At 37.6% G+C, this 24,208-nt stretch overlaps 1 protein-coding gene across 1 annotated transcript in view; it reads right to left on the reverse strand.

Moving 5' to 3' along the window:
* Positions 1-24,208, reverse strand: part of SUGCT (succinyl-CoA:glutarate-CoA transferase) — a 723,725-nt gene that overhangs the window by 533,600 nt on the left and 165,917 nt on the right. The window contains exon 9 of the mRNA XM_063115110.1: positions 21,259-21,354. Within this exon, the coding sequence (XP_062971180.1) occupies positions 21,259-21,354 (96 nt within the window). The remainder of the gene's footprint in view (positions 1-21,258; positions 21,355-24,208) is intronic.

Consider the following 24,208-nt stretch of genomic DNA (forward strand, 5'->3'; position numbering starts at 1 on the left):
TTCTTTGATTTATTTCTCTCCTCTCTCATTTTACTATAAGCAGTCACGAGGACCCAGACCACTGCTTGAACATTTTGCTTAGAAATCTTCTCAGCTAAATAACCAGTTTCACAGCCCACAAGTTCCATCTTCCACAAAAAAACTAGAACACAATTCAGCCAAGTTCTTGCTAATTTATAACAAGGACTACCTTTTCTCCAATCACTAATAACTTGTTCCTTACTTTCTTCTGAGACCTCACCAGAATAGATTTTAACATCCATATTTCTACCAACATTCTGTTCATGATTATGCATGTATTCTCTAAGAAAATGGAGGTTTTCTCTCCAGATCTCTTCTTTTGTTTCTCATTAGAATTACCTTTAACATCTGTATTTCTACCAACAATCCCTTCATGGTAATCTTGGCTTTTTCTAGGATGTACCTCAAACTCTTCCAGCACCCAGTTCCAAAGCCACTTACATATTTTTAGGTATTTGCTACAACATTATCCCACGTAGTATCAGAATCTGTATTAGTGTGCTTGGGTTGCTATAACGAAATACCATAGACTGGGTGCCTTAAAAAACAGAAATTTATTTCTTACAGTTCTGAAGGCTAGGAGTCCAAGAAGCAGGTTCCAGCTGATTTGGTTTCTAGTAAGGACACTTTTCCAGGCCTGCAGACAGCTGCCTTCTCACTGTCCTCACATGGTCTTTCCTTGGTGCATGTTCACAGAGAAAGTGGGAGAAAGAGCCCTCTTGTGACTCTTCTTGTAAGAACGCTAATCCTATCAGATTAGGGCTCCACCCTTATAGCTTCATTTAACCTTAATTACTTACTTAGAGTCCCATATCCAAATGCAATCACACTGAGGCTTAAGTCTTCAGTATATCAACTTTGGGAGACACATACATTCAGTCCATAACAACTATATGTGTGTGTGTACATATATATACATACAAATATATATATACATATAAATATCTATATACATATAAAATATATATACATGAAAGTGTATGAACATACACAAACATTTGTTTGTATCTATGTGTATGTGTGTGTGTATATATGTACTTATTTGTGTGTATACATATATTTAGACATATTAAAATTCTAAGTACAGCCTATAAGGTAGATGTTACTTTATTATCATTTTTACAACTGAGGACCTAAGGCACAGAGAACTTTCTCAAGATCACAAAAACCAAAAATTGTGAAATCTTTATTCAAACCCAGATAATCTTGCCAGACAGTCTATGCTCTTATCTATTATCCTATTGTGCTTTTCCCTATGTTAGGAATGAAAAGAAGAAAATAACAATGGATACAACAGATTTTTTTTACTTATGGGAGAATACTCAACTTTATGACAATAAATTTGAACACATAAATTAAGTGGACAAATTTCTAGAAAAAATGCAATTCAACAAAATTGACTTAAAAAGAAATGTAAAGAGTTTATAATCATTTAACTTTGCAAAAAAAAATAGATCTACAGTTTAAAACCTATTCATTCAAAAACCACTAAGCCTATATGGTTTAAAAGGTTATCCATACCAAACTTTAAATATACAGATAATTCAAATCTTCTAGAGAAGAGAAAAGGAATGGATATTGCCTATCCTCACTTTATAAGACTAATCTAACATAAAAACCAAACCAAACAAGAACAATATAAGAAGAGAAATATACTAGCCAGCTACCCCCAAAAAAACACAAAAAACGTAGAGAAAAGAAAGTTCTGGGCCAGCTTATTTATGAGAATAGAGGTGAAGTCCTATATTAAAGTCTAGAAAGATAAATCTGTAAATGTGTAAAAACAATACATTAATACCAATGAGTTACCCTGGGAATGTAAGGATGGTACAACATTTGAAAATCTAGTTATATAATTCACTTTCTAGCAATATCAGGCAAAGTTGAAGATATATATACACCTATGATCCAGCAATTCTACTCTTAGGCATAGATTTCAGACCATTTTAGACATATGAACAAAAAAAAATGTACAAGGATGAGCATAACAACGTTGTAAAAGTAAAAAATGAAAAACGATTTAAACGTCTTTCAACACATGAATTATAAACAAATGGTGCCATACTGAAGCAATGGAATAATGTAGGATATTTAAAATATGTTTTAACATAGATACAACCCATAAAAAATGAGATTTAAAGTAAAGAAGGCAATTTTCAGAATGATGTATCAGCATGACACTATTTATATAAACTTTAAAAACATATAACATGGTACCATGCATTGTTTAAAGACATTTACATATGCAATATAAGAATAAAGTGCTGGTGACAATGATAACACCAGATTTAGGAGACTGCTTATCCTTCTGTGGGGGAGGAAAGGGAAAGAGAGGTCACCTGGACACATACCTCCCTCCATGCCTTATACACACCCAGGTCTGTAACACTCAAGTCCTCTTATCCCCATTCTTCCGTCCTCACCTATATTCTACTCAGCCTTCAAGATTTAGATCAAATTTCATTTCCTATGTAAACCTTTCCCTGACTCTGGTTCCTTGCTCATCTGAACTCCCACAGTTCTTTGTAAAATACACAATTAAAGCAGCAATTACATAAATTATTTATATATTATAATCCTGTCTTCCTCACTGTGGCTCCTTATATGAACTCTGGAGGACCCCATTTAAAGAAATATAATTCAACAAATACCTAGTAAGAATCAAATACTATGTGCCCCTTGGCTAAGTGCTATTTTGCTAAACACATTATATTGTTCCTGCCTTCAAAAAGATTACATTTACAAAAAAAAAAAAAAAGCACATAAAACTATTAGAAAACTATACAATCAATTAAATAATCAAATGCTAGCTAGTATGTGTTAGGTAAAGAGGAAAATGAAATTCTTGAAGGTAATAAAATAAGTAGAATTCAAGCTGGAACTGTGAGAGAGGAAAAAGACCAGGGAGAATATAGAGTGATGCTGACTAGGTCTTTGGAAACACTCTAAAACAAGGGTCAGCAAACTTTTTCCGTAAAGGGCTCATGGTAAGTATTTTCAGCTTTGCAGGCCATACAGTCTCTGTTGCAACTAGTCAACTCTGCTGTTGAAGCACAAAAGCAGCCAGACATCACATTATCAAATAAGTGTGGTTGTGATTAAATAAAACTTTATTTATGGACACCGAAATTTGAACATCATGTAATTTTCATGCGTTACAAAAAATTATTCTTCATTTGATTTTTTCAACCATTTAAAGATGTGAAAACTATTCTTAGCTCACGGGTCACATAAAATCAGCACAGGTCCGTGCGCCATATTTTGCCAACCCCTGCTCTAAAGGACTTCCAGTTGCAGTATAGAAAATAAATCAGCCTGAGGATAGGATCAGTACTAAAAGCTGATAATAAATGCTACACAATGAAAAGTCAAGGTGGATCTGGGTATTAAGGACCTTATAAATATCAAGATAAAATAAACATACTAATAAATAAAATAAACAGAAATATCAATGAGACAACATTCCTTGAACTCATGTGGTTGGAAATACATCCCTAGCTCACAATCTAAATTTATAATTTTCCAAGTTTTAGGAAGTAGGAAAAAGAATAAGATGCCATCATTGAACCCAGAATGCATATCACTGGCTGGAGCCAACACAGCTGGCTAGGGGATAATATGAGCATGTTGAGTACCCACTACCCAGCCTCTTGGGAACAGGCCTAAGGTTTGCATGGAAGGCAGGGAGGAAAACGAGATAAGACTTTCAACTAATAGAAATGTTTATAGGGAAAGAAGGGGGGCAGGGAGATGGGAAGGAAAAAAATATATTTTCAAGTTCAGAGATTAGCCCAAGAGATTCTATTCTTGATAGAGCTTTGTTGAAATACCATCATCTATTTAAGTATCTATGGCTCCTTTTCCTTTTTTTTCCCCTAAAAGAATCCATGACTGAAACACTAGACATAGTTTCAAAAGGATTTCTGACTCCTCAGCTTTGAGAAGACTTGGATGTAAGTACCAAGTCTTTCTAATTTGCTCTATAACCCCAGCTAGCACATTCTATGAGGTGACATGCTAGTAATTATTATGGATAAATATCATAAATTATTAGCATGCAAATTAATTTACATTATGCAAGTAATTATAATAGCTGTGAGTTAAAAAGCTAATGGTAATTTCTAATAACTATAACAATAATAATCTTAGGAATGAACAGATGAATTAGGAAAAACTTTTGAGATAAACCTACGGATGGAGGATTGATAGAGATGTGTGACTGATGGAGATGGAACTCACTCCGTATCTTAGTCTTCAGATTAAAAAAAAAATGCAAAGATGTTTATCAACAGTCATTACCTCACACAGAAAACTTCTTATATGCCATGCATCTAAAAATAGCAATATATTCCAAACCAGGTTTCTTCAAGGCTGAGGGAGTAAAATTGTTAAGATATTAGGACCATCTATTAACTTCTAATATACCAGGATTGGAAAGTGCCATTATGGACAACAGATATTTTTTAAAAGACTCAAAAATGGAATATCAAGTAGTCTACACACTTTCCACTGAGCCCACTACTCTGAGTTAATCAACACCTAGTAACTACGAACTAAATAGGGGTGTTTATGTTTGTGTGTAGGGAACTTTATGATTGATAACACAAATTGCTAATTTGTCTTTCATTTGCTTTCCTGAGATTTGATTTCCTCTATATATTCTTCATCCTCATCCACAAAACAGGTTTCATCTGACCGATCTCTAAAGTCCCCTTTCCTCTCTGTCATTCTGTTCTATAAAGTACAGAAAGGCAGGTTTCAACTAAGTATAAAGGCTTTAGTGACAACTGGAGCTGTTCAAAAATTAAATCATCTCCCTCGTTAGGAGTGAGTTCCCTGCAGCTGTGGTGGAGAGAAGGTGGATGAGTATCTGGTATAGACTTTCTCAGGTGAGAGACAGTGATTTCTTCCAACCAGGAGGTCTAACATCATAATGTCCCTCCTGAGATTCTGCACCATTGTGCCAGGCGCTTTCACATGTATTTAATTTGGTCCTTATAACAACTCTTTGAGGACTGAGTCAAAATTGGAAACTAGGTCCTTCTCACACCCCATTCTCCTTTTGGAGATATGACCATCAAAACCAAAAGAAAGCACAGGCACGATGGTTTTGCTTTAAGAGTACTGCTGTTTTCACAAGCTTCCAACATTCTGCTGGCCTTCTCAGAAGAATGCATCTATAATGACTCAAATTCTTTTCCTGGTTTCTAACTAATTCCGAACCCACAATTTTACAAGTGTAGTCTGGTTTCTTTTTCCCTAAATGGGCAGCACTTCCCACAGTGCTGGAGCCTCCCTGCCACTTTAGAGTCCACTTACATGGTCTTTCAAAAGCTATTTCCGTTGATTTATAATTTCACTAGCCAAAAGAGCTCAGTCCTGCACCCTTACAAATTTCTTTACGTACTTGCTCTTCCAGCTTATCTACACACGTTTAATAAAGAGGTCCAGCAGAAATCTCTATAGGGACCTCACTGTTTATACATCTCTACCAACATCAGGATCACACATTCTACTTTGTGTTTCCTCTATTAATACCTATATAGGACAAATATTCTCCCTAAAACCATGATAATACAATTTGGAATAGCCTTGTTGTGAAAATTCTTAACTGACTCCTTGAAGTCTAAACAAATTGTGTTTGCTCTTTTTTTCCTGATGTTTGTTTACCCCTTCAAACAGCTCAGGCATATTGTGGAAAACAGGATGTTTTTCTCCATTCATTACATGAAGTGGTCAATGATACTACTACTTCTGGAGTCCACCAATATGAACGAGATTCACCAGTCACTAGATGGTAGAGTTTCCTGAGAGGGTTTCATTAGAATGGAAGCAAGAGTGGAATTCACTAACAGTGAAGAGTGAGTACAATAACTTATTTCACATTTAGGTCCATTTATTCCCTTGAGTTTCTTCAGACCCTTACAATGAATGCTGTAAAGTTTCAGCAATTTACTTATATCCAGCATGCCAATCAGGCAGACATCCTGTTCCCTTAGCACTATTTGATCTAATACTACGCATCTCACTTCTTTGCTTCAAAAGACATGATGACAGTGGAAATTTTTACATTTCAACAAAGACCAAAGCAAAGAATTCATTGAGTCTGCAGATCTCCTTTCTTCCCCGTGAGCACCCTGATCATCAAGCAATCCCATTGATTCTCCAGTTCACCTTCTGACTTTCATGTATAAAAACGCTTTTATTTCTGGATTGCAGTTCTTTTTGTAATGTTTCCTGAATTCCTTTATAGCCTGACTGGCTTCTTATTTACACCTGACCTGTCACACTTTGAGGTCTTCCCTACTTTTCCCTCCATCTTTGCTTCTTTTACTTTATGAAATGGATGCAAAAGTTTTTATATGAGCTCCTAATCTTTGATATGTGACATATTTTCCTGCCCTTCCATTAATGTGTTTAAACCATTTCCAGATTTCCTACAAGTTACGGACTTTTTAAAATATTACTTTCAATTTTAACTTAATGCACACGTTGATTTGATCATAGTTCCATTCTCTAAAACTGAGGAATAATGTGATGGGATTTTTTCTTTCTTTCTTTTTTTTTTTTTTGGCTTTCATTCCCCTTCAGAAAGTTGAATGTAATTGAGTTGTGAGCATTATTACAATAGTTACAGATTATTTCCTGTACCAATCCCTGTCTAGTCTTAGGCCCAAGTCCAGTAAAATTCCATTCCTTCCTTAATTCTAAAACTTCTTACCCTATGAAGCAGACATTTGTATGAGATCTTCTTTCAGCCTCAGGGTGTAATTTCCCTCAGACTACTCTTAGGTCTAATTTTCCAGTGTTCTCAATATAATTTCATTATCCTTACCCTATTCGTTGGTCTTTGGTGGGGAATCTGAACCTAAGGTCCATGGATGGGTTCCAGAAACTCTGAGAAGCTCGAGAAATCATAGACAAAATCATGCATGTATGTCTACTTTTCTAAGAAAGGACTCCAAAGCTTTCATCAGTTTCTCAAAGGATTTATAGGTCCCCCTCAAAAAAAATTTAAGAGCCACTGGTCTATAGTGTTACTAAACATATTCTTATTACTGAGCATGAATTTCTCATCTACAGAGAATTTATTTGCCCAGCATTATTTTATACATTTTTGTTTACTGCTTTTAATGTACCTATTGTTTATTCTGCATATAAAAAAATCCTAGAATTTTATCCATCCCTGATATTCCTACAGATTTCCTAACCCAGCAGTATCAGTTTTCATTAGTCTACCAGTTTTCTTCTTCTACCAAGCCTATGAAAGAAGAATGGAATTAGAATCCTTACTTGCTACCAATCATTCTATCCAGGCTTCCATACAAGATGACAGAATAGACGGTCCCCAGCGTCACTCTCTCCCACAAATCAACCAATTTACAACTATTAAAAAGCAATGACAGCCAAGCTGGGGCCACTAGAGCTCAGGCAAAGAGGAGGAGAGATCTGTGGAGTGCATGAAGGTGGGAGAAGCCACGATGAGAGACAGAAAGAACTGCTCCAACTGTTTTGAGCCCCAGCCACTTCAAGGCTGGAGCTGGTGAGTGCACTGAGCAGGAGCCCGCAGAGCTGCAGATGTGCCCTTCAGGTGAAGTTGCTTGGAGGCTGCAGGGGAGAAGAGGGCCTTGGTGGCCCTCAGGCCAGCTAGACCATTAACAGGGTTCCCGTAGACCCACAACAACTGGAAAAAAAGGAGCCACTCAGGCCAGTGAGTCATTGCAAGGGACCAGTACACAGCCTGTCCCATGGAAAGTGTTTGGAGTATAGGTGGTAGGGGAGATGGGCCCACTGGGGGAACATCAGGGTACAGCATAGAGAGCTGATCTGCCCTCCAATCAGCATAGGACCACTCAGTGAAGACTGGTCAGGAATATAGAATTGCATGGGGTGCAGCTTGCTGAAAAGACTCAGGCCCAGACCAGACTTTCTTTTTTTTTTTTTTTTTTTGTCTTTTTCGTGACCGGCACTCAGCCAGTGAGTGCACCGGCCATTCCTATATAGGATCCGAACCCGCAGCGGGAGCGTCGTCGCGCTCCCAGTGCTGCACTCTCCCGAGTGCGCCACGGGCTCGGCCCAGACCAGACTTTCTATACAACCCAGGTGTACCGGATCTCACAAGACCCAGAAGTACCTATAAGGTCAACCATTAAAACATGAGCTGCACAAAAAGCCTTCCCCAAGGAATCAGCAGCAAAGCAACATTTAGCTCAACCACAGAGCTCCAGTACTGATCCCCACAGGAAGTTCCCCCACTTTAGAATTAAACAAAGGAGAACAAATTAGTTCCAGTGCAGAGTTTAAGTGGTGGGAACAGCAAATAATCCAATACAGAACTAAAAGAAAAAACAAAATACTCACAGACCAGAGAAAAAGTTTGATATTAACTAGTAAAGGTCTCACATCACCAAAGAACACCTATAAAGCCTAGAAGGACTGGAAGACCCCTGGGCTACCAAGCCAGGGAGGGGGCAGGGTTGGGGGCCTCAGCCATGTGCCCAACACTCACAACCAGTCCCTAGGGTGGGGGTCTGCGGGGCTCAGCCCCGCCCCTGACACCCACAGCCAGCCCAGTGAAGACTACCAAGCCACCACACGAAGTGCCCCAGGCCCCCGAGCTGGGGTGGTGGGGGGCAAGGGCTTCAGCCACACACCCCTGACATCTGTACCCAGCCCAGCAATGACCAAGCCACCACTGGAAGCCCCCTAGTCTACCCTGCAGGAATGAGGGGGCTGCCACAGGCCTCAACCACACCTCTCCTCCCTCCTTCCCCCACCCTACTTTCTGCTCCTTTCCCCTCACCCCCTTCCCTCCAACTGCTCCACAACATCATGGAAGGTAAAAAAATAATTAATACGCTGAAAAAGAAATCATTCTATCCATTCTTTTTTTTTTTTAATGCTGTGGAGTTTATATAGCCAATAAACATAAACATATAAAACCTGGGGCTTCACCTTTCTACAAAACTGCCAATTTTCTATCTACATGAGTTGATTATCTGGCTATCCCAACACAACATCTTCATTCAACATACCACTGAGTCCCCTTCTCCTTTCACTCTTCCCTCCAGCCCACCACCATAAGCCTAGAAAGGTCTGTATCAAATTGGGTCCCATGCTTCCTCTGCATTAATCAAGTTTCTCCCAATTTTTAGGTTAAACCCTAAACTGCCACTTAACAGATTCACGACACACAAAGCTCATTTTCTGGCCCTCCACATTAACACAACACCTCAATGCACCATTATATTTGCTGAACAAACCTCAGATTCTTTTGCAATCTACACAGTAACACCATTATAAGTTTTGTTCCCTATCCCCCAGTTTCTTTGAACTAGAACTGAACTTCACTTATTTGACTCCTACAATGGAAACAAGAAGGACATGTTAGGGAAAAAACAACAATCCACACCCCTTTAAAGGTTTTTTGAGATGCACTTTAAGCAATGATCAAAAATATATATTAAAATTAACTATGCCAAAACCAAAAAAATCCAATGCAAATTTCAAAGGTTTAGCAAAAAGTATCTTATTTTCAAGATACATAATGCTCCTATTTTTTCAACACTTTCTATGCTCTTCCATTTGAGACAGCACATTAGCACAGCTGATGCTATATCAGACTCTCCGTTACACCTCATCAACAGGATCTTATCAAATGAAACCACAGGACTGCTTTTGATGGAAGTGCAAACACTTTTACTGGGCTGTTTTCAGGATGAAAAGATCTCTTCAGGCTTCCTTGCAGGAGCTTTCCAAGCCTGCTGCTAACGAGGTAATGTTCCAGTGACCCCCACGGTGTGTGAGTCACAGCTATTCAAAGCCTAGAGGTCATTTTTGAACCAAAAAAAGGTCATTCCAAAGCAGTAAAGATAATAAAGGGCAAGGAATCTGGAACTTATCTGGCAAAAATTCAATTGGAGTTGGCAGTTTGCATCTCAGAGTTTCTCTTTAGAAATAATGTTTAAATTGGTGATTAAGATCATGAGCTAGCTTGTGATATGGCTATACTAACAATACTAGCAGTGCTAATAATTGTATTGAGATTGATCACTACTTATGACACTGAAGGAAATTTTCATTGAGAATTTCAATGTGGGCTGTAAGGAGAACTTCTCTCCCTGCTTCTGTTCTAGGATCAACAGGCTCCCTCTCACTCTACTGCCCTACCAATTTGCTCCCATTGACCCACCTGCTCATCCTGCACACATCTGCCAGGCAAAGGAAAGGAAGACTCCTCCATGATTTGCAGTACCCCTCTAGTAGAGACAAACAATAGAAAGAGGGCTCCAGCCACAGTTGGTGAACTGGGTTATAACAGCTGAGAGATGGGGATAACAGCAACATAGCTGGTGTCTCCAGGACAGGTACAGTAATGGCAGCAACAGCTACCATACCCTAAACATTCACTATGTGCCAGCCTCTATGCCACATACTTTGTCACATGCACTGTCTTTCTGAATTGTCACCACAACCAAGGCAGGTAGTATATGATCCATATTTTATAAATGAAGAATCTAAGGCTCAGTGAAATGAAGCAATGTGCCCAAGGTCTGATGCCAAAGCCTATGCTATTAAACAATACATTTAAAAACAATGCTATCTTTGACAACTTCTGGAGTCTCAGCAGCTACAATTAAAAAGAAAGGAGGGAAGGAAATACAACAGTAAAGGAGATGGTCCTGTAAAACTCCTATCACTGCAGAAATAAAAGTTTAGACATGAGTAGGAACAGGAATGAGCATTTTAGACTTGTTTACCATAATTTAGGTACTGATTTAAAAAATAAAATTGATTTTCATTAAAATGCTTTAATATCATTTCTGCTCCTGGTCTGCTCCTGGTCATCAGAAATCACATCATAATAAATGATGTTAGAAAAAGGACTCAATGTTTAGAAGTAAATAGTATGGTTACATGGTTACCTTAATTATTTTGAACAAAAGATAATGATAATTAACCTAAAGCGATATTTCACATCAATAAGAATATTTTCTTGGCTGAAATCACTCAAACTAAACATTTTTCATTCATTTAGTGGTATTTTAAATTAAATGCCTCTCTCCACATCCAGAAGAGGAAATATACACACTCACAAAACACATGCAAGCACACATACACACAAACCTGCTACTTTATGACTTGTTTGCTACCCTTGTTAACTGAAATAGATGAAAAACCACATCAGACTCAGAGGGAGGAGAGATTTGCAAAAGGTTGATTTATTTCAAGAACTAACTTTTCTCAAGCTGGGCATACAGCAAAAACTTGGATCTTCTACAGCATAGTCCTTAACATTTGCACCCTTCTTTCTTAATATACAGACCTAACCAGTTGTTGATAAGACCTTTCTTAGGGGCCTCATACATCTCTGAAAGTATATCATCTCCCTTGAGATATTACTTACTGTACCTGTAAATGTACTCATATTCATCTTCATGGCTGAAACTAACTCCCTACAAGTTTACCCTTGGGACATTTCTTTCTAAGAAGACCCAATATTCTTATGAAACCACCCCTGAGACATCCACAAAACTCAGAAAGGTCAGCACTTCCTCCAGCAATCATGTCGTAGTAGAGGTGGATGCTAATTTCAGGATACAGCCTTGCTTCCTTTCAGCTCTCAGTAACATCTACAGAGATCAAACCGGTACATTTATTCTTTGTTGCTGTGCTCAACAGCGCAGGATGCTGTTCTCTCAGTGAGCCAGTCACAGCATCTGCAGGATATTCTGTATTAAGGTTACGTAATGACAGACTAACCCATGCTACAAGGGGCTTAAAGAAGGGAAAGTCAGAAGGCAAGAGTGCTAATTCAACAAAATGAAAATCGTTTCCAGGAATCTCTCTGCAGGACTTTGAATCACAGTGAAAGGTAGTTTTACATTAAACAGTCAACGTGTACATCAGTAGTTCTAAGGGATGGGGAGATTATGTTCAGGGATTCTTGCAAGTCCGCATTGAAAACTACTGTCCCATTACCGGGTTACAAGAGTGACATCTAGTGGACGCTCCATAGAATGACAGAAAGGGTTTCAAATGTGCATTAGAGCAGGACTCCTCAAGTCTAACACGAAAACAAATCAGCTGAAGATCTTGTAAAAATGTGCATTCTGGTTCAGTAGAATAAAATAGAATCTATTATTTCCAAGAAACCGTCAGGTGATGTTGATGCTGCTGTTATATGGACCACTCGGACTGGCCAGGACCTAGAGCATTTCACACCTGTTTTTACCCTCAGAAGAGGAGTCAGGGGACACTTGAGAATAATTTTCAGTTTAAAAATAGGTCAAATGAATTAGTAATGCAATTTTTGTAAAAAAGCAAATACACATATGTTCCTATTTCACTAGTCCCATTCAGCATGCACACTTGCCGTCTTCTCTGAGCAGAGTCCTGGAAGCAGTACTCCTTTTACTAAATGACAGACACACATCTAAGAAGGAAAAAAGCATACTTCATAGCCATATTCATATGTGGACACAATTTATTCAAGTCTCCAATACAGATTCACTTCATCACTTAACATCTTATGGGTTTTCGGGGCTGGCCTGTGGCTCACTCGGGAGATTGCGGTGCTGATAACACCAAGGCCACAGGTTCGGATCCCATATAGGGATGGCCGGTTTGCTCACTGGGTGAGTGTGGTGCTGACAACACCAAGTCAAGGGTTAAGATCCCCTTACCAGTCATCTTTTTAAAAAAAAAAAAAAAATCTTATGCGTTTTCTTTCATTGTTATTACTTTATTTGCCCAATACTGATTTATATTATGATAGCAATTTGTACCATATCAGAACTCAGTTCTCTTTCTCCCAGGTAATCTACACCTGAAGAGGAATCCATCAGGGTGTTGTATTAGTGCTAAGCACACTTACTCGAAATTTCAGCAAGATTTGCCCTGGACACCCCTAAGAACAGAACAGGATGTGTAACTATAGCCAAATCCAACCATTTCCAGAATGAAGTCCTGCGTGATTTATTTGAGCCAAATATCCTCAACCTCCACACAGAGCCACCAGGCTAGGCTCTTAGGTATAAAATAACATGTGAGCTCCTCTGTGGAGATTAGGTATAAAATACTGTGTGAGCTCCTCTGCCAGGCCTCATACAAACTCCTCCCATCAAGACCTCCATCTCACCGAGAACAGAACCCCTTCTTTGGTTCTAGGTCCACAGTTCTAGGAGCCACAACACTGATTTCCAATATGGAGGGAAATCAGTCTCTTCTTCAAAACATATGCACATGAGCATGCACAAAACCCACTTTTTAGTCCAGTAGACTCCTCAGAACAAGTCAATTGATCCAGGACAAATAATCATGTTTAAGCAGTGGACCCCCTATTTTGAACAAACAAACAAACAACAACAAAGGTGAAACTGTTGTGGTTAAAATGGGGTTGCAATGCTTGGAGATCTGCCCCAAATTGTCCCCACCCTTACCCCTGAATATTCTTGCTCATGCTCCCAGCACTTCTTCCCAACTGCCCCAGCCTACCAACTTCACAGAAATACAATTTGAAAACCAGAAACTATGAATCTCAAAGTAGATAAAAACCATCCCAAACTCCTATATTGCTCAAGGACAGTATTGTTCTCATTAAATAGATGGAGCTAGATAGAGCTGTTCCACTATAACTTGACAATTATGATTCTAATACAATTTTAGCATATGCAATCAAGGGATTTATTCAGAAGATGTACAACCTGATTTCCTGAAGGAAATTTGCTTTTAAGTCATAACTAAGAATCCCTGTGATGAGTAAACAACAGAATTGTTTATACCTCTTCCATTGCTCTTGGCAGTCCTAAAGGGGAAATTATGTAGAGGAAAATGTCACATAATCCTTCCTCAAAAGTGGGATGAAGACAGAAAACAAAACTAAACATGCAGCAATGTATCATCTGCCTATATAGTATAGTGGGCTCAAGTCCCCCTGCCTCAGCTAGAAAAACTAGTTTTTGTTTTTGTTTTTGTTTTAAAATACCAGTTATACCACTTACTTGTGACCTTGCACAAGTTACCTAAACTCTATGCCTCAGTTTCCTCATCTGAAAGTGGGGATAATAGCAATATCTATTTCAAGGGTTGTTGTGAGGACTGAACTAATATATGTAAAGTATTTAGTAACTGGCACATAATAATCATTCATAAATGACTGATGATGACTGATGATTATAATTATTAATGTAATACTACTAGAAGTAATGACTGTTAACATTCTTATTTAACTGAATATTCAAAATAGCCTTTGATTCTTTTGGATAATTTTAGCCAAATTTGATAGACATAGAAAACACACAATCCCATCAATTCTGCCTATATATTGAGAAAGCAAAAAAAGCTGATTAGATCCTAAACGAATTCCAGATTTATTACTTAAGATACATTGTATTTCCTTTGCCTCCTTCTATTTTACCCCTCACTGAAATGCATTTAAAAGACTATATTTATCGATTGTAGGCAATTCTGATTTTTAAAATCACGATAGCTTTTAAACAGTTATAGATATATTTATTCTTTGCACAGCATATTCCTCCTTGAATATCACATTATCTAATTTATCTTAAATTTAGGAATTTTGTTTCAAATCAAAGAAAGCCAAAACCTTTCCTAAGGAGAAACCCAGAGGGTGGCAGCTATTAGGCAGCTATTAGGCAGCTATTATGGCAAATTCATGGTCAATTAGTTTTAAAGTAACCAGAATCTTCAAACAAAAGTTTTTGTTTTGTTTTAACGAGAATCCCAAATTCTTAAGGATCAAGGCATACACAAGCTTTAAGGCAAATATTCAAAAGCTACCTGGCCAAAACCTTTAGAACAATAGGGGATGGGGAAATTCAGACAATTCACATACACACAAAAAATCTTGAATATTCTAACTTGTCAGTGGTAATTAATCCAAAAGTCTGCAGAAAACTCTGAAATGTAATTGAATATATTTGCTATCACCTGCTCTTTTGTTCCCAATGAAACTCCAAGGTTTTTTTGGATAGATAAACATTATCAATGTTCATTGCAATTTTAAAGTTATAAGAACAGTTGTATAAAATATTCTGTACTTTTCTCACTTTTTAATGCTGAGGGAGAAATCTCCACAATTTTTTGCTCTCAAAAGGGTGGTATGTATCTTTTTTTAAATTTTCAATGATTTGGTTTATTAATTTGTTTAACACAGAAGCCTTTTGCTCAAATTCATAGGGTTTTTAAAATTTATTTTCTGAACTAAAACATAATTGATTATACATATTTATGGAGCAGATTTGACTATCAGTATTTGTGTACAGCACATGATAACCAAATCAATATTAATAGCATATTCATCATTACAAATAATAATAATTCTTCTCTTACCCAATTACTCCCTAAGTCCCTTCCTCTTCTTCCTTTCCCACTTCTAGTAACTATAGGTCTGTTCTCTCCTTCTGAACGTTCAACATTTTATTGTGGTCTTTTTTTCTTTTTCTTTCTTTCTTTAAACATTTTATTGTGGTTCTTTCTTTCAATGTTTTATTGTGGTTCTTCTCTGTCTCTCCCTCTCTCTCTCTTTTTCTCTTTCTTTCTTCCTTTCTTAGCTCCCACTTATGAAGACATGCAGGATTTCTCTTTCTGTGCCTGGCTTATTTCCCTTAACATACTCTTCTCCGGGTTCATCCATGTTGCTTCGAATGGCAGAGTTTCATTCATTTTTATGGCTGAGTAGTATTCCACTGTGTATATATATATACCACATTTTCCTTATCCAGTCATCCATCAATGTACATTTAGGTTGGTTCCATATCTTGGCTATCATAAATAGAGCCGCACTGAACACGGGAGTGCAGGTATCCCTTCGACATGATGATTTCCATTCCTTTGGGTATAAGCTCAGAAGTGGGATTGCTCGGTCATATGGTATTTCTATCTGTAGTTGTTTGAGAAACCTCCATACTGTTTTCCATAGTGGCTATGCTAATTTGCAGTCGGTTGGTATACATCTTTTATAGAGATAAGTTCCCATCTTGGAGATTACTTCTGAAAATCATTTTTGTCATGTTTCATTTTAAGTATGAATTTATACTAAGTCTCAACTAAGTGGACAATCCAGTAAACTAGAATCCCTATTTCCTTTAACAAATGAATGGTATTGCTATACATGATTCTCCTCAAACTCGCCTCTTTCAAACTCTCAAACTCTCCTCAAATTCTCTTCTTTCACTAATGCTACATTTGGGCAATGACTCAACACTACAGTTTCTGAAAAAGATCTGAGAAGAGTGTTTTAAAACAGAAAAATACCAGAGCAATTTGTCCCACTTTACTTCTTTAATAAAAAAAAAAAAAAAGAAATTAAAATTAATGAAGAAATTCAGCTCACTTGTCTTTATGAATTCTGCCCCCTAGCTTCCATGGATAGTTTTTACAGAGACTATTTCATACTTTCATAGAAACTATTATTTACAAAGTTATAATTATTAACTCAACTACAGCAATAATAATAGGAGCCACCTTTTATTGAATGTTTTCTAGAGTCAGGTACTGCAGAAAACATTTAGCACACACTATCTTATTTAATTCCTCCAGGTTTGTCTGATTCCAAAGTTCGAGTTCTACCAACTGTGCCTTCTATATTGCCTCTGAGTTCCTTGAAATCAAGGGCCCAAGTTTTCCTCATCTGGAAGCTTTCAGAACTAAAAGAGTGCCTCCTCCATAGGGGGCCCAATTTTTTATTAAAATTAAAAATTTTAATGAAATTGTTTAATTGATTTATCAACTAAGCTGGCCAGTTAGCTTAGTTGGTTAGAGAGCAGTGTTGGAAACACCAAAGTCAAGGGCTCAGATCCCTGTACTGGCCAGCCACCAAAAAAAAAGTCATTTGAAAGCAGTGAGTTGAGACCATGGTAGAGTGAAACCTACACTTGCCCCATGCCTCAGAACTCAAATATACTTCGATAGCAGGACCAATTATTAGGTTTGGTAACCTCTAGAATGTAATAAATAGATCATATGTTAAAGAGATGAGGGAAAAAGATTAGAAGAATTCTACTATCTGCCAAAGAAACAAAAAGACATGTATCTAAGATATATGAGGCACATGAAAAGAACTACTAGTTTGGGATAGAGTGGGAAAGGAAACAAGTTTTGAAATCTTAAAACCATAGTTCTGATCCAGACTAGGACATAGAAAAAAGCTGGTTAATGCCTCTAAGTCTCCCTTTCATCAATATAAAATGAGAAAAGAAAAACTGTAGCCCGGTTACATAGCGTGTGTCCAGTGGTAGCCAGCATGATTATTATTACTGTTATTACCAATGCATCAATTAAATTAAATATGTGATACAATCATATGCTTGTTTAAATTGTACCTTCGAACATTAATGAGTGACTTAGTGTGACTATGGTTAAAAAAAAAAAAAGGTCACACAAGGGACAGGTTATATCGTTTACATCTTGACTTTTTAAAAAATCCTTAACTTGGGATAAAAAAAATATAAAGTTTCCCATTGTTACCTAATCTCCCATGATTTGACAGCACTTTGACATCCTTTAAGGCATGATAGCAAAGTGCTGCATCTCTTCAAACTTGGAATTTACTGCCTGTCTGAGTCTCTGCTTGTGCCAAATTAAATATACAGTATAATATCCCTACCAGAAATAACATAGCACAGCTTCCTGCTCTACTTCTTCATTGAATAAGCCCAAACTGAAGCAAGGAAGACATTATTTTATTTTATCATCTAAGTAATTGTTTTCCTGCACCTCTTGAATTAGAAGCTCCTTCAGAAGAACAGTTTAGAAGAAATCACCATGTGAACTATCAGGCCATTTTAAAGGCTCAAGAAAGAGCCTAAGATGAGTATTCCTATTGCTCAGACAGTCAACTTCCCCTAGCTATTCCTCACCACCCAAACTCCTGGGGTCTCATGGTGCTGAAAAAAACTCTTTGCCAGTGAGGCACAAATGGCATTGTAGAGTAGTTAGTGCGGTGCTTCCCTCTAGCACACACCACCCAAAACGCTTTGGCAGAGTTTTGTAATATAAGAGCATAGAGAACTGGGATGGCCTGGGGGTCCAAGGAAGGTGGGCACGTTTTTAAGGCAAAATATGTGATCCTGTGCTTATCCACTAAGGGACAGTGCAGGTGACAGAGGAGACAAAGTGCAGGAGTAATGCCCTTATGTAAGCAGAATGAGGAAAGAGACAATGCATCCATGTGACAGGAGGGAATACAGTGTGGGTGCACACGCAGGGGTTTGTGAGGTGCAGCAGGGAAAAGATGAAGTAGTTCTCTTCGATTGCATCAATTTTTAGTGAAATAAGAGGCAAAGTCTTTAGCTAAGGGTGAGGAGATATGGAGAAGATCTGAGGGGGAGAAGCTGTGAAGCAGTCATCTTTTAGAGGATCAGCTATCTGCTTTCTCTGCTCAATCCTCTCCCGTCTCTAAAACCCACCTGTCTTTATAACTGTTTAAAGGGCTGGAAAACATGAATGCATTAAAAATATTAACATGAACATTACATAATTATTAATCCTTTAGGCTAGATGTTTCTCTGGGGCAAGGCCCAATGTTAATGGGAAACAAAAAGCACTGAAATTCAAAAATTCTTTTTAAAAATCTGAATTCTAGGAAAAGCATCCACCAATAGGTTCAACAAGTAGAATGGTGATTATCTCAGTTGTCTACTTTTGTTTAACTTACTCATTCTTAAAAAGTTGGCAGTGAAAGAATAGGGAGAAAAAGAACACAAATAAATAATCAATCTGAAAAGTTAAGAACTGCAGGTTCATAAAACAACACACAAATTTAAAGAACCACTACTTTTCAGCATTTTATGTTCCATGCATTCAAAGTCTATAACCTTCCAGATAGGGTTCAACAAGAATTGAGGAGAGTGAAGTGGTCATCGTAACTAACTCCTGAGACCATGAGGGTCTTCCATGATAGGCACTCAGCTCGAAACTCAGACAACTCAAATTAGATGTAAAGCTGCAATTATTATAGAAAACTGAATTATAATTATCCTGGCATTCACCCATAAAAATACTCCCCAAATCCATTTTTAAAATTGAAAACAGACCAGAGTCTCTAAGCATATCTAGGACCCATCTTGGTATGTGAGTTTCAGTCAGGCTAAATTTGCATTTATTCCTTAATCACAGTGCTGAAACAGTTCTCTTCCAAGAGAAAGCAAATTAATTCTGGGCCCCTACTAGATCTCTTATTTCTTACAGATAATAAAGCTGCAATCAGCCAAGATCAAATAAGTACAGTACCCACTTTATGTGACTGCGTCAGTTCAACCAGTAACATCTCTATCTTTGAAGAATAGACACACACACACACACACACGCACACACACACACACACACAGAGAGAGAGAGAGAGAGAGAGAGAGAGAGAGAGAGAGAGAGACTTCCATATCTCTTATCTTCCAAAATAAAAGCCAAACATTTGCCTCCCAGTGAAATAACAGAGAGCATACCGAGGATGCCAGAACTCTAGGTTCAGATGCCCAAAAGGGATAGCTAAGGTCTACATAAAGCTTTTAAAAATGACATTCAATTTTAAAAATAAGAAAAAAAATAAACTATAAACTTTATGCTTGAACATAGTGAACTAGGTGTCGTGATTTGTAATTACACTGAAGCCCTCCAACTCAGAAATGATTTCTCCATATACATCAAAGACAGAAGGTGGGACTTTTATTATTTCAGATGAATTCACACAGATTCCAACATCGTCCTCTGATAAAATACCATTGAGAGGGATTTCCATTATAATGATGAGTATAAATTAGTGATGAGACTCCTGAGCCAAGAATAAGTCTGATGGAGAGGGTGTGGAGGTAGAGTTGAAGGGAACTGAAATCACAGCATTTTCCTGTCAAAGGCAGCAGAGTCTGAAAGAATATTCAACAGGAGACCGGAGACTAGAGTTAGAGTCCCTCTACCAAATTTAGGTGTCAAATTTCTTATCTGAAAAGTAAGAACGCTGAATCCAACGATCTCTAACTGGTTCAAAAATACAATGACTTTTGTGAAAGGAGATAGGTCTGGCCAGAAGTCTAGGGTCAGCCACAAAGGTCTTGGTAGCAGGGAAGCATAAGGTCACTAACAGTGGCCATAAGAGTACTGGTGGAGAAAAGATGAAAGACACTAAAGAAAACACATCCACAACTGCAATGTCACCAAAACATTAACTCAATGTGCTGAAGAGCAGCAGCTCTACAGTAAAATCACTGTAATGCCTCAGGTATAAAGGGACCACAAACAGAAACAGACAGAGAAGGGTCCTAGGTTCACACTAGGTCACTGTTTTCCTAAAATTGCGGTTTTAAAAAATGGAAAAGGAACTAGTTTTTCCAAAGGAAATAATTTCTTTAAACTAAAAGGATGATTTGCAGCATTGATGGATTTGCTGTCTAATGAAAAATGCTGATTTTTATTTTTTCTGTCAGGAGCACTAGCGTTGGGATGACTACACCAAAATTCACTCCTTCATCCAACAGATATTTATGTGGGACCTAGTATATGCGCCTATCACTTGTGAGAAGAGATTCAATGATGAAAAAGACACCTCTACTCTTAAGCTTACAACAAAGTACAGAAGACATGACAAATACATTAATGAATACAATGAGGTACGATGTAACTGGGCTAAGCAAAGATTAGGAGTTTGGAAGAAGTGGTAGAGTTTTTATTTTTATTTTTATTTTTGAAAAGATCTCAGTTTCTTCACATATTCATTTACACTAGCCAGAGTCAAGAATTTCTCAGGACAAATTTAGACACTCAATAAAGAACATCAGCTCCTGAACAATCTGCTTTGCTCCAAAAATGAAGGTATATCATTTTATTTTAGTGGATTTTATTTTCCTCCAACCATATGAAAATATTATTGTCAGATAGGGTAGATAACATTTGTTTTACAACAGATATGTTTAACAAATCATGTTTTATAAAACGGCTATAGTCAGTGCCTCTTCCGGGTGAAAAAAAGGCAAACCATCATGTGAGCCCAAAACTTTCAGCGTGTTCCTTTGATCCATTTAAGTGTCCTGTTACTAATCGTCTTCTGATGAAGAAATATGCAAAACACAGAATTTAAAGTGAACAACAGAACCTTGTCATAGCCAGACATTGACACATTACAGAATACTCTGGAGGTATTTTTTCTTTAAAAAAATTATTTCCCAAACTCATGCCATACATAACTGCAGGTTATAGTAGCCAAACCCTAGATTGTTGTATTCTTACCTGGTAAGGAACAATACTGCCATGAGCTGTGCCCCAACGTTTTGCTTCCTTTTGGGCATTAAGATAATTAACAGCAACCTGGGTCAAACACGCCACCTACCAGAAAAAGAAGAAAAAAAAAACAGCTATTTTATCTTTACTCATAAACAGAATGTTATAATACAGTAGTGATTTTACTTCATGTCATTGCAGAAGAAAAACACTGCCCAAACAGTTTAGAAAATATACAGGCATCTGTACTCTCATCATACAAATGAAGAGCAGTATTCCATCACTGCATGAGACTAGTAATGGTCAGTTGAGAAATAAATACATAAACATACATAAACATTCAGCTCCTGAAAATATCATCTTCAAGGAGAAGTTTATCCAGCAGATTAAACCTTGGTCCAGACTTAAGCATCAAAGCCATAGCAAAGCCATAATACATCAGCAACTAGTACATTCCTTTCTCCTTCCCACCTGTATCCTTCTACTTCCCATCAAGATGACACAAAAAAAGCCTGAGCAGGTGAACCGAAATCAGAAGCCACATTCCTCTAAACTTCTCAATACATAAAAAAGTAACGATAATAAACCTCTATTTTGTTTAAGTCAGTTTAGTCAGGATTTCTGTTACTTGCTGCCCAAAGCATTCTGACAGAGGATCAAGATTGACGTTTTATTCATTAAGTGAATCATCCTCATTTAAACAAAAATTACTGCACCTCTCCCAAGTTAGTCTTAGCTCCATACCCTCATTATTACACTCATTTCAGTTTTTGAAACTCACAGATCTATTAAAGGCGTCATCTAAAACTGTAGGGTCAACTTCTGACTCTTGAAGTATTTCATGGACAGATGCTGAAAAACCTACCATAGTTCATCTCCATATGAGGATAACATGAGAATAATGATTTGATTCCTGGTGATCTGCCACAAGGATCTTATGTTCTAATGAATACTTATGCCGCCAGGGCCTGGAACTACAGAAAGGAGGTGACCAAATGACTTTCCATAATTTCCAGAAAAAAAATTTTTTCGGTACTCATGACACAATCGTGATATAGCATGGGCTTGCCTTTCCCTTTCCAGATCATCAGATGTAACTGGGAACCTACCAAGCCAGCAATTCAAATGAACCCCAAATTGAGATTGGCTCCTGAAACAAGTCAAGGGGTGATTTTTCAGCACTTGATGCCACAACCTTTTACTGTCCTCTACCTGGCAAGGCAGCCATGTCTCCTACAAGGGATGTCAATAGGACTCAGCCTGGATGAATACTCTTTGCTACAGCAGCTGTTCTCCTTTACTTTATTCTTGGGATTTGTACTCACTTTTATGTTCATTTACTGCTCTATCAAAATTGGAACTGCCTTGTGGCAGCTGGTTCGGCTGTACTGCCCAGGTGGCAAACTAATAAACTTTGAGTCATCCACTTCTGGACCTCCATATGGTCTTGGGCATTTGAACCATGGAGCATTCCAGGGCTGCCTGGGGCTGCCTATTGCTAATCACCATTTCACAGATCACTTCAGTGTCTTTCAAAATAGAAAATCAAATCAACATTTTGTAGTAAAAATGCTCTGGAGGGGAAGTCCAGGCATGCACAGTTGAAAACTAGATGGCTTCTAATTTCTATAAACCTCTAAATAGTTGCATGACTGTAGATATAAAATTTAACTTCTTTGACCTTCAGATATATTCTCTACAAAGTCTTGGACGTGAGCTAAGCCAATGGTCTTCAAACATTTTTAAAAAATCAGAACTCTTGTATCAAGTAATACATGAAATCCTAACATATAAGCAGATAGTATCCCAAGTGCTCTGGATGAGGCAAAGACAGGTCTGCAACACCACCCCAGGCCACACAAGCACAACACAATTTGCAAGAGAGTCAATGTTCTTAAATTTGCTTCCAAGATCTATATTTCTGACTCTATTATTCCTCTTAAATAAAAAGACACAGGGATACAATAGTAGTCATTTTCCCATGATGACTTTTCCTGAAATTGGGGAAATTTTCTCAAGTCTAAGGTCTCTTCTATAAGAGGGGCCCTTCTTTGATATAGCTGTGCTGTGATTCTTTTTGTTTTATTTTTTACTTTCAAATAAATCTTCATGAAAGTAACTCTCTAAGGGACCCTCATGCTACTGGAGGTCAATAACTCAAATTAATAATGCAATTCTTCGCAAGCAATTAATCACAAGAGGCTTGATGCTTGATGGTCAACAGACCAACATCAGCAAGAACTGAGGTAGGGGCTGGCTGGCTGATCACAGGTTAACCTGTAAATACATCCCAAATTGATCTGAGACAGTGGCCAAGGACAGGCAACAGCTGAATTCTAGGATGGATATCAACCTGGCTGCTTCATTTCTTACCCACTACCTTATTCTTTCTTTTCAATTTTTGACTTCTGTGTGTCTGACCCTGCCCCATATAGAGTGAGTTTGAACAAAGAATCAGAATTCATCTCTCAAACTGTTTCTAAATAGAATACCATATCCATTTCCTCCCTACAGTGGAAATTAATGAAAACAAAAGGCATTTGAGAATTAGCCGGCTCTCACTGGGCAGATGGGTTAAATAAGGTTTTAAGTGAGTTATCATTTTTAAAAAAAAGTGTGATTTGTCAGTAACTACTCAAAGGCAAAGTTGGGGAAAAAGAGAATTCTATTTAAAAGGAGAGAGCAACAGGGCTAAACTTAGCAACTCAATGTTTAAAGGGAACATTACAAATCTGAAAGTAATCTATTTACAAGGATGTATTTTAAGGCGGGAGAAGGGGGAGAAAGTCAATAGCTATGACGTGATTATGTATGAAAAATCAGAGGTTTCCTGGGCAATTAATGACAAATTTTCCACAAATTAAAAGAATGCAGGATGTGACTTTTAGGGTAATAACTACATACTGTATATCCATTCTAAATATTGCATTAGATCATTAGTTTCATCCCCTAAACTTAG

This window comes from Cynocephalus volans, chromosome 11 (assembly GCF_027409185.1).
Source record: "Cynocephalus volans isolate mCynVol1 chromosome 11, mCynVol1.pri, whole genome shotgun sequence".
Lineage (NCBI taxonomy): Eukaryota > Metazoa > Chordata > Mammalia > Dermoptera > Cynocephalidae > Cynocephalus > Cynocephalus volans.